Source organism: Apteryx rowi, unplaced genomic scaffold (assembly GCF_003343035.1).
Source record: "Apteryx rowi isolate R43461 unplaced genomic scaffold, aptRow1 scaffold_40, whole genome shotgun sequence".
Classification (NCBI taxonomy): Eukaryota; Metazoa; Chordata; class Aves; order Apterygiformes; family Apterygidae; genus Apteryx; species Apteryx rowi.
This window is the reverse complement of record NW_020450530.1, coordinates 567714-579769: the sequence shown is the minus strand read 5'-3', so window position 1 is coordinate 579769 and position 12056 is coordinate 567714. Positions and strand designations below refer to the sequence as shown.

At 46.7% G+C, this 12056-nt stretch overlaps 1 protein-coding gene across 3 annotated transcripts in view; it reads right to left on the bottom strand.

Moving 5' to 3' along the window:
* The window catches only part of GGT5 (gamma-glutamyltransferase 5), a 52165-nt gene that overhangs the window by 15110 nt on the left and 24999 nt on the right, over positions 1 to 12056 (bottom strand). Inside the window, exon 3 of one of the 3 annotated variants that reach the window (XM_026075038.1) lies at positions 10596 to 10895. The exons of 1 other annotated variant lie outside the window; for it this stretch is intronic. In XM_026075038.1, coding sequence (XP_025930823.1) covers positions 10596 to 10756 — 161 coding nt within the window. In that variant the 5' untranslated portion in view covers positions 10757 to 10895. Of the gene's footprint in view, positions 1 to 126; positions 283 to 10595; positions 10896 to 12056 lie in introns of those variants that run through there. One more of the 3 variants, XM_026075037.1, reaches the window with a different exon arrangement.

Sequence of the window (12056 nt, the reverse complement as noted above, 5' to 3'; positions counted from 1 at the left end):
ATTAGCACAAAATTCAGGCCTTTAGCTCTCCCACAATGTGCCTTCCTGGGCTTACATTTTATCAGCACAGAAATCCCACCCCCTCCCTGTATCCCCAAAGGCAAAATAATACAAGCAGAACAATACCTAGGCACAGCCACACCAAAGAACACACAGGTATTAAGGCAGCCTCATGCTGCTGACCACAAGGAGTTTCTGCTAGAGAAACTTGTCTCAACAAATGCTTCCTTCAAACATAGCTATAAAAATCTTTTCCTTGCAGTGGAACTGTGGTGGGATGGAGTTTCCTCGTGCAGCCTGCCAGTAGCCAGCACTGGTATTTGCTAGGAGAGTTTCTGACTGGTTTGGCTGGAGTATTGCTCAGATAAGGCAAAGCCAGAAGGGAAGGAGTGCAGTAGTTCATTATCTGGAGGGTAACTGCTCCCAGAAGCTGTGACAGGAACAGTGAGCATATATAGGAATGGCTGTTTATTTTACATCCATTGATGTAGTTAGGACCTGCTGTGACTGGGAACAGGATGCTGCACTGCAGGCACACTGATTGTGCCTTTCCTTTGTTTTTGTAAGTGCCTTTGGAGCTGCTGCTTGCAAGGAAATGGCATGTGGACAAACGGAGAGAAAAGAAGCCGTARGGAATCACTGGGCTTTCTGCTCTGAGTCCTGCATGGCTTTTAGCCTCCYAGCAGCAAGCTGCTCCCTGGCTGTTGCCCTGAAAATGGAGGCTGGGGCTCAGGGTGCCTCTCCTGTTCGTCTCCTCGCTGCGGGGTAAGATTCACTGCACTCATGTTGCTGAAGAGCTGAAGCTTCTTAATTGATAACAAYTGGAAGGAAGTTCCTTAAGGTTCAGTGGTTGTCCAAATCTTTCAACATGTCAGGACATAAGAGAAGAGAATAGAAACAAGATATATCTTCCACAAACAACTTGTGTGGCTGCTTTGCCAGGGAGTGTTGTATTTGCATCTGTCACTACCAAGGACATGCAAGATATCATAGGTGTTTTTTGAATTTGGGACCTGAGCTGAGCAGGAAGAGTGTCCCTGCTGCTAATGACCTGCACCCTGGAGCTCCAGATTCTGGCCTGGCTCTGTTAGATAACTTGCCTTTGGGGTATCTACCTGGTCCCCTCCCAGTGCCTAGCTGTAAACCAGGGAAAAAAACTCTCCACTCTGCAGTGTGTTTGATCCTTAATAGAAAGCGATGGCAAAACTTCAGGAGAGCCTCGGCTAGCTGTGACATGCAACTTCTTATTCCAGAATGGCACTTTCACACATTCAAAGCTTGCCTCAGCCTGGACCATTTTTACCTTCCTACTTGTTCATAGACAGAGACCTTCAGACACAGTTTAATACCAGGAAGCATTAGGATTATACTGTTTGGCTGAAAATAATGCAAACATCTCCAAGTGCTTTACAAACAGCACATAGTCCTGGAAGCACCCAGAGTATTTGAGGGCTGATAAGAGTTATTGGAGCATGATAAGCAGAGAAGTGAAGAAACTGAGATTCTACAGAAAGTCACGATGGTGTGCAGACCACCTTGCCACATTTCTTGACCCAAAAGACTTCTGCCAAACTTCAACACCCCCCCCCCAGGGATTGCCATCAAACTTTTTTATTTTAAAATACTACAAAGGCAGCAAGTGGGGTGGTTCATCAAACCCCAGGATGGTCACCACTGCCTTGGGGCTCCAGCTCCTGCTGGGGCCTGGGTTACTTGGGAGGGTTGCAGTGAATCCTGCCTTTGTCCTTGCTCTGCAGGAGGCTAACGCCAGGCTTTGCTATCTGAGGACATGAGGGGGACAAACTGCAGTATGCTGGGGGCAGGGAGCAGGGGCTTCATGCACAGCTGAGTTCTCCTTGCAGAGGGGTCAGGAAGCATGTTCAAAAGTTGGGGAAGCAGTGGAGAAGGCTACAAGGCAGTGCATGTACAAAGCCTGGTGCCAGGGAGAAACATGCACTGAGATAACTTACAATGAAAAACACTTTAAAGGAAACTTTGAGACTGTATGGTGTTCATTTAAATACAATGCAATCAGACTTTAACATGGAAAATCAGATACATTTCTGACATTTTCCCCAAAGCCAGAAAAGCACCAGATCCTCACCCCCTGAGTTCCCAGTCACACTTACAGGTTAGTCCAGTGGCTGCACATCCTGCACTCCCTCTTGTCCAGGGACCTTGCTGCCACTCTCTTTCTGAGGCCAGTGCCACACATCCCTCACCATGTCCCCAGGAACGTTTGTGCCCTGGTGCGAGGAGGAGCACACCCTGATGAGGCTCCCTGTCCTTTCTGTATCACCTGGTGATGGTCATTTACCTGCTCCAAAACATGAGTGGTTTCTTCCTCCCATGTCCCAGTAGCTGTGCCAAGCCAACATGCTCTTCACTGGAAAAGCTTAGCATACTCCAAAGGACAGCCACAGTTTATTAATTTAATATTTGTACAGCTGGGTGGTCTGTTTCCAGCTTCTGGATGACGCTAAGACCTTCCAGTGTCCCCAGACGCTTGTTTATACAGGCATATCTCGTTTTATTGAGCTTCACTTTATTGCGCTTTGCAGATCTTTTTTTCACAAATTGAAGGTTTGTGGTAACCCTGTGTCAAGCAAGTCTATTAGTGCCATTTTTTCCAACAGCGTGTGCTTGCTTCATGTCTCTGTGTCACATTTTGTACATTGTTTTTTCAGACATAATGCTATTGCACACTTAATAGACTACAGTATAGTGTAAACATAACTTTTATACGCACTGGGAAACCAAAAAATTTGTGTGACTCAAGCTATTGCAATATTCGCTTTATGGCAGGAGTCTGGAACTGAATCCGCAATATCTCCGAGGTATGCCTCTTAGCATACGCAACTTGGCAACGTTGTGGGCTAAGTACTCTTTAACTAACTACTGCAAATGTAGTGCCGTATGTACAAAGCATGTAAACCTGAGGGCTTCTTAACATGACCTTATCCTTGCTCCCTCCTCCAACACTCCCAGTTAGAAACAGAGCCAGGATAACACAAATCAGGTATACCCCAGTTCAGAGCTGTGCCTTTGACTCCAGCTGAAATCAGGGAAGACAAGTGAGGTCTCAGACCCAGCACAAAAGATGTATCTGGCTACTAAAGAGAGTAGGAGACTTCTCCAGGTACCTGATCCCTAGACTGTAACTCCCATCGATGAAAAGTTGAACCTTACACAAAATCGCTAAGAGCATCAAGGGACAAGCGGGAGGAGGAGGTTCATGGGTGGGTGGGGAGCACTGCAGCAGGGCTGCCGGGACGGAGACATCCTGCCTGGCAGCAACCAGGCAAACAGAGCGCTCCTTTATGGGCTCCAAATTACTCCATCCTGCCAGTCCACCCCATAGTTTTCAGATGAGTTACACACGAAACACTGAATTTGAGAGTGCCTTGCAAAGGCAGGAAAGGCAGAGAAAGTCTTTACTGTTCATGCTCTGTGCCTAGCACAGCAGGGTCCTGACTCTTGGATGGGATTCCTTGGTGCTACCGCAATATAGAATAAAAATAACAACACTAGCAACCAAGACAGGGACACCTTTCCATGGAAAAGCAAAACATGTTTTGCTTTGTCCATGGTCAGTAACCCTCATTAACCACATTCTGTGATACAAACGAGATGAGAAGAAATACATAATTTCCAGATGATCCCAAAGTGTTTTAGGTTCTTGTTTACTGAGTATATTATTGGCGAATGTCACTGTCAGCTCTGGAGGTGAACACCACATCTAACAACACACACACTCAAAGCTGGTTCTTGCTGAGGGAATGGAGGGATTTCCAGGTACCTGCTGACCTTCTGTCAGCATCATGAGCTGGAGATCTAAGGCTCCCCATCCAGCAGCTCAGTATCTGAGAAAATCTCAGTATCAGATGGGATACGTGATGCTGGGCATTGACTAAAGCTGCAGGGTGACCCTTAGCTAGCTGCTTCTTCAGCGGATGGGAGCGGGGGGGAAGGGGAGCTGAGATTTCTCCTCAAAACTGGGCACTGTCTTGGCTCTTAGCAGCCTGGCAGGAAGCACTCCCAGACCTAGGTTTCACAAACACATTTCGGAGGGGCTTACTCACTGCACTGATGCTGTTTCCTCAGCTCTGGGGATGCGCATGTCTGCCAGTTTGTCACTTACACCCCATTACTCCTGGGGTCCCATTACACCAGACAGGCATGGCTGTAGCTAAGGAAAAGGAAAAGCAAAAGTCTTACAGCCGGGCTTTTAGCTCAAGCTCAGAAGCAACTGGTCCCAGCAATGGCAAACCAAATCCTGACTGAGATTGGGCCCCTGGTCTCAACAGCTTCCCATTCCCCCTCTAGCATCTCTGGAGCCTGAAACAGAACRGCAAGTGGTCCCTGAGCTGGCTCTTGGTGTATCACAGTCCCTCATGCCTGACCCAGCTGGAGCTCTGCCATGTCCTTACAGGTGGATGCCTGGGGAATGTAGGGCCATTACTTCTTTCTCAACCAGCCAGATGAACTGAGTACTCCCTGGCCCATCATGTTGCTCCCTTTCTACGGATCACTGGTACAGCCAGACTAATTATAATGCAAAACCCTGCTGATTGATACATATAATCCCTCAGGCGAAGTCTTCTTGTACCTGACCAGCTCTCTCTCTAGAGACATCTTAGCAGTACAGCTGACAAGATCTGATAACAAGATGTTTTGTCCAATATCCTTCCTGCCACATAGTTCAGCTTTAGGGTACAGCCATTAATGGTATTTCCTTAATGTTAGGAACAGAAGAGGATGTTAACGACCAGTATGCACTCCAGCAGCAGCTGAACAGCCAACACGGCCGGCTCCCAGGAAGGGTGACTCCTGGCGCTTCGCTCACACCATCTTTGCAGCGAAGATGGACAGCGCTGGACTGCAGGCTGAGCCTGCTGCTCTGCTCTGGACTAGGAGAAGGAGCCCTGAAGTCATTCTGAGTACTCTGGAAATGCTAAGGTATTAAATGATACTGAAAAAAATCTTTCTTCTCTTAATGAAAGCTGGGGGTTGGGAGGAGACCACCCGCTACATGGGAGCTGCCTGCCTATGATTTACCAAGAGTAAAAGCAACAGCTGTTTCTGCGGAAGGGTCAGTTGCCAAATTTAAAAAGATCAAAATACAAGAAGAAGGGAAGGCAAATCCTATGGGATTCTTCAGAAATGCTGCTGGGCTGCCACTGAAAAGGATTTTCTCAGCAGATCTTCTGCCTAGAACTGAGCTTCCCAGGACCATGAACATTATCTGACTGTTAAATTCTCACCCTCTCCACTGCCCCCTGCCCCAGGTGGGCATTTGTTTCAGGAGAAGCCAATTCCCAGAGCTTACACTTGCAGACACTGCGGAAGTGGGATCAGAGACAGCTGCTGAGCCAGTCAAGTCAGCTCATCTCGCTGCATCAAATCCCACTGCTGGGGATAAGCACTTTTCCTAAATCTCTCCCTGCCCTCATGCTGGCTCTTGCTTCTGCCCTTTGGAAACAAACAAACGGATGCAGAGCAGCGGAGGGCAGAGCTCAAAAAGCACATTGGTAGGAAGTATGAAGTTTTTTTGCATGGTTGCTGAAAAAAGCCTCTTCCAGTGTTCAAAAGGGATCAGGAATGACAAGCGTGGAGGGGCAGGCGATCATCTGGGGCAAGTAGTTCAGAGCTGGAGGTGACGGTAGGTTTGGGTACCAAAGCAGTCACCTCTGATCTCCTCATGGCTTTGCAACATGAGGACAAATTACTGAAGTGGACTTCGGCTACCAAATCCACATTTTTGGGTGTAAAACTGCTCTGCCTTTCCTTTCAGCCTCCCACTCCTCCTCCTCCTCAAAGTGTTTCAGTTCATTTAGGGCCAAGTTTCCAGCAGGGCCTGTGGCCGGACCAGAGAGGATGGATACTCAGTTACACAATATTCCTTTCGGTGCCCAGTTGCCAGCAGTAAAAATATAGCAGAAGACTTGACCTCATTTAGCACTGGGAATCAGGCCCTGATGGCTAAGAGTAAGTCTAGTACAGGACTCGCCAACAAGGATGATGACGCAATGGAGGCTTGCCAAGACTGCTTGCTTTCTGTAGAGGATCCAAAGAGTTGCATAAAGATTTCAGAAAGTCCAACCTTACACATCCCCAGGATGTAGAAACACCATCCCTAGAGATGGAAAAAAACAAGCCTGAAGACAATTGCTGAGCACAAGAAAAGAAAGGAGCAGTGAATAGGCCCCTGGAGCTCTGAGTCTGTCCCCCCTCTCTGGCTTGTAGTAATGAATTACAAAGCTACACGTTTGCTTCAGCAACCTTTCCCTAACGGCCGACCTATCAGTGAGGGAAATACCAGAGCCTTGAAGTGTTTTCCCTACCCCACTATCCCACACATTAAAAGACTGGATTGCTTTTAAGGCAAGAGGTTCAGTTCAGTTATTCTCAATAAACCCAACTACAAGCTCTATTAGAAGCTCACAAGGACTCTGTCTTAAGCAACAGAGCGTTTTAAACAACACACAGCACCGTGTAATGCCACAGGAATTTCATTACTGATAATGACAGTTCACTGTAACCCAGAGAGCAGAGCGTGTGGTTTGGGTTTGGCTTTCATTTTTTTTAAGGAAAAAAAAGATTTTTTGATTAAAGAACAAAATTTACAAAATTTTATGAGTAGCTTTTGAGATTTTAGACGCTAGACCAGTGCAACTGGTTTCGGTCCCATTCTGCACCAGAGGCTCCCTGGGCGTCTCCCATGCGTGCTCTTGGGAGCCAGGGGGATCTGTGGGWTGAAGCAGTGGCCGGTGGGGCCAGACCGGGGCCCAGCAGAGAGATTCTGCAGGGTCAGCAGGGGAGAGCAGGGACTAACCGGCACTGTTAAATCTCTCGGCCCTGGGGCCTTTGGCAACTGGCTGCTATTACTCTTGCTATCAGCAGTGGGGCAGGCAGGCAGACAGGTTCAATTACAACATGTGGCCTTCATTCGGTTATAGCTTTGCCATACTTAATCTATTGAGCCTAATTTTTTTCTCATGGTGGTGTGGAGGTCTCTCTCCTCCTTTACATATGTTTCCACTAAAAAGACAAATCAATTACCTAAAATGAAATTGGGGAAATATGTTGTTTCGCTTATTTTACTTATTTTTGAACTCCACTCCTCGAGTCACTTTGTYAGAAGGCTCTGCAGTGTACGCATATAAAGCCAGATGCGCAGTCTGTCTCCTATTCAAACAATTCACTCAAATTTTGCCAAGCTAGGAAAAAAAATCACAAAAATAATTTACATATATGTATATATGCACAAACATGTACGTGTGTGGTCATCAAGGAATTATCCACCTTTGGTTAGATTAAGTCTCCTGGGATTTCTCAGCAATGACAGTGGAAATGAGCTTGTTCCATCCCTGAGCTGCAGCTGCCGAGCACAGCTTCCCTGAAAAAACTGCATCTGGGAACAGCTGTGGCTTCGGGTCCCAGGAAAAGCAGGGAAATTGTTATCTTTGGTACTCAGTGCTCCTACCAGGGAGARGGGTCCATGTCCTGCCTCCTACAGAGCAGAAGGGAGAGGAGGGAGGTGGCTGAGCTGCAGAGATAGGATCAAGGAGAAGGAAGCCTGGAGGGCTGAGCAATTTGGGAGCAGGGGCAAGGTGGGGGTTGCAGAAGCTGGTAGGATGAAAAGACGAGGAGCTGTGACTGGACAGGCTCAAACAGGAACACAGGGAGACGGGTACGTGAAGGAAGGAGGAGCAGCAGAGCTGGGGGTGAGGCAGTGCTTGGGCAGAAGGGAGAGCAGCAGCACGGGCAGCAAAGAGCCCAGGAGGGACTTGGGAGCTTAGCAGAGCTCCATGCTCTTGCCACAGCAGGAATCTCACAATTCATGGTAGCGCTCCTAACTACCCAAATCTTTACATTGTTCCAAGTTTGAGCAGTCACTGCAAAAATACACAAATGTTTGCATAATTGCAGAAAAAGACTGAAGAGCTAAAAACAGTACTTAATAAGAAAAAGAAAAAAACATGATTAATTATTTCTTCTTGTTTCCTCCCTCTTAAGTCTCATGATYTGGGGATTTTAATTATTTTTGAACAGCAGAAGACAACAACACTGTTGTATCCTCTAAAACACTCAATTTAGTGGCCGAGCAGCATCTGCGAAGGAATGAGGCTTGTGCACCAAGGGATGCTTGGCTCTGTCCAACCTTTGCTTTGTTTGCTGCTGAAGTTAAGAGGCGAATGGAGTGGGAGTATACAGGTAGGGACAGCAGGGCCTAATGGCTAAGATTACTCTGAGAAACTGGATTTTATCCCTCCTGCTGTGACAAAATTCCTATGTGATGCTAAAATCCTGTTMAGCAAAGCTTAGGCAGAAGGCTGCTGTGCTCCTCACCTCCTGGCGCTCCCACTGAGACCCGTGGGTCAGGCCTGCAGAAGCCTTGGCCTCGCACAGCCAAAGGGAGGTCGGTGACAGATGTACCCTGAGCAGTGCAGACTGCTTGGAAAGGCAGAAACCCTGCTTGAAGCAAACTGAAAGCAACTCACGTGGCATCTACACAGGATAAAAAAATTCAGGTTTAATGCCCATGCTAGACTTCCTTATTTATACAGGTGACATAACTTCCTTTTCTCACTTCCCACACTGCGGTGAGGATTTAGTGATGACTAGCATGCAMTAAGAGCTAAGAGCTGAGATGTGACATACAGATAGTAACAGTACAAAAATATCCAGGAGAAAGACCGTATGTAGTAGAGGACGTGCAGTAAGTACATGAATGATGGGGATAAAATGAAACACTGGGCACTGAAGGAGCCGCATTCATCCTAYGCAGGATGAGGCTGGGATCCTGGGGAAGTGCAGGGAGGATTGTTAAGGAAGCCTATACTGCAGGTTAGATTTACAGYGCAGGAGGAACCAAATTAGGTCTGTGCAACTGAGCTTCAAGCAGGTTTCTTAGTTTTTGAGTATTTCACTTTGCAATTTAAAGTCCTCCATAAATAGTCACACAACTTTTTTTTTTTTTTTTTAAGAGTTTAATGTGTGTAGAGCTTCCCAGCCAGCTTGGCAGGACTGGTGGGGGGAGCTGACACATCTGGAGCAGCGTGACGTGATGTGCAGATCCCCCAGGCTGGAGAGGAGGGGGAAAGATGTGTGATGAGGAGTTGGGGCAAGGGGGGAATTTTYTGGGGCTTTTCAGGAAACTATTTGTAGGAAAGCTAAGGTGGTCTGCCAGACTGGAAGAACTCCACAGATCTTGCCAGAACATGCGCTGGAGGCACAGGTAGGGTGATGGCTGAGGCTACAGGAGCAGGCAGCGTTTCTTATGGAGGGAGAATGGAAGGAGACAGACAACAACCTGGCATCAGTAACCGATTAGCCAGAGGTTCCTGTTTGTTGACCTGATTGCAGGTTTGCATGGTTCTCACTTCAGTGCCACCCAGATGGTTCTACACTACTTCAAGTTAAAAATTACAACAGCTGCAAAACAAGTGCTGTAGTTTCTCCAGCCGATCCTTTGGGTAATCTGATGATGTATTTTTCCCCACTTCCATTATTACTAACTTCTACCATCTGAAGAACTAACTTGTGGCTTAGCATAAAAAAGCCCATCTCATTCCTTAATATATGTGCAGCCACAGTACATTTTATCCAGCTACTCACAGGTGCTGTCTCAGCATGTCCCTGCAAGAACCACACATGCAGAACAGCAAGTGTGGTGCAATGCCCCAACAGCATTATCTCAYACCACCAGATACAAAGCAGAGCCCACAGCTCCATCATCTGTGTGTCTTACGTGTGAAGGTTTAAGTTCCATCCTTTTACTTTCATGTATACAAGTGTTTAAGAATTGAAGTGAGAGTAATAGTAAAATAATAATGTAAGAGTTGAAATGCATGAGAGAAAAGTGTTATACAAACTGAATTGTTACATCTGGGCAGCCAGAGGATTTTCTTACACCTACATCTTTCCTTCCAAGTGATGTAAATATGTCCTTTGTACTCACGCTGTCCTGACTAAATTGCAATTAAATGTGCACTTTGCTTTCCATACAGAGTATCTTTCCTGGTAGCAGGCACACCTGTGCAGGCTTTGGTCCAGAAATGTGCACCATAAAAGTCTTCACCCTAAATGCTGAGCTGCAGAGTCCCCCCTTCCCTCTCAGCCCACCTGCCTTCCTTGCATGTGCTCAAGCCCAGCTGCAGCTCTCTGCTAGCTCCTCTCATTTCTGCCTTAATCCATTTCTAAAGCACTTAGCTGACAGACTTACCACCATGAGGTAAGCAGTTAATGTCTTGCTTCCCCACCTTAAAAGCAACCTTGCATTTATACACTATAAATATTTGTACCTTCCCAAAGGACAAAGATTTGCAGAGCTGCAAATTCCTAAGACATGGAAGAAAGAAACTAAGCATCAGCCACAGACAAGGCAGGGCTCCATCTGCTCTCGGAGCTGCTCTGCTGTGTGCAGACAGAGCGCACCCAGAGAGCAGCGCGGCTCCTCAGCCCCAGGAGCAGGGGACGGCACAGTAACCCAGCTCGCTCCCGCCGTTTTCAGTACTTTTACCTGGCTGCCGGTCCAAGTCCATGACGTACRCGACACGTAAACCGACAAACTGAGAGGTCTGTGCACATACCGGCCAATGTCAGAGCAGATCTTGGTGTCAGCAGCCACAGCACCGTGCAGGTATTGCTGAGGACCACACTCGGGTTGAGTCAGGATGACCACGAGCGCAACCACCACAGCCAGCACCCCCAGGGTCAGCAGCACCAGGCAACAGATCCTCCCTGTAGACATGTCTATTCCTATGCCGCCTGAGGCAGCAGGGAGGATTTTACTTCTTTCCCGAAAGCGCCTGCTACACTCAGGGTGGAAGTAGAGGATCCTGGCAGTTTTGGGAGGGAGGTCTCACTGAAGTGGGCTCTGCCCCCTGTGACTAAGTGAAAATTACATTCTTTTTAAGATTAAAAGCTGATGAAAAGGAAACTCCATACTCCCTCTTTCCTGTTCTGTTACATGTGAGAGGTTTTTCACTCTCTTTAATAAACTAAACTTTTTTCTGGCAAATACTCCATATGCCCCCTCCCTTTTTTTTTTTTTTTTAACTCTTTGATGAAAACATTTAACACATTCACTGCTGGAGCATTTCAAAGTAAAATCTCTACACTGCTTATTGGCTTCATACAACCTTCCTGTCCTCACCTTCTTGCCAAATAGAGCAAAYTACAAGGCAAAGGCAGCCTACATGGTAAATCACTGGGAAAATCACAGCACCAATCCTACATTGCACACTTGGGGTATTTTATTTCCCTAAAACTATGCAAAGAAGTAAAAGCTAAGCACATGTGAAATATGAAGCTGGAACCTTCATATTTACTCTTTGCTTCATACTGCAATATAGTTTTGTTTATAAACTTTTTTAATCACTAAATCTTGTCAGTGACCAAACCATACATTTTCTGTAAAGCAGCACAACAGATCTGCTTGCAGAAAAGTCTCTACAAATGCCATAACTGCTCAGCTGACGTACGATTTTGCACTTGAGCAGCATGTTAGAGCTGGAAGCTCTGGGATCCAGCTGTTCCTGGACTGGTCAGGAAGCACAGTACCCAAGATCGAACACCGCTGAGAAAGGCAGCCCTGATTCGGAATGGAGCAGTGATCTGCAGCATGAATCACTGCACCCCACAAATGACCCCAGCTGGCTCTTGCCAGATCCCCTTGATTGTACAATTCTCCTTCTTGAACTTAAACAGTTAAAGATATGGCTCCATATCTGACTGCTGTCTTTCTAAAAGATATTATCTGTGAACATTTTCCAGCTAGATTTGGGAGACCGGGGATTAGCCCTGGCAGATTTACACCTTTACTTCAGTACAGACTTTGAACTTGCACCCATCAAACTACATCTCATAGCCAGGTCATACTATTTCATGTATTGTATCTCAACAAACGTATCTGATATAGACAAGAATCCCTGTTTTGCGGTTGTATCTTCCAGTAAGGTTATCTTGGGGAAGGTACGTGAAAATCTCTTTGCTGAAGCAGGACTCATGGCAGTCCAGAGAGACTAAAGAACAACAAGGTTGCTGCCTTG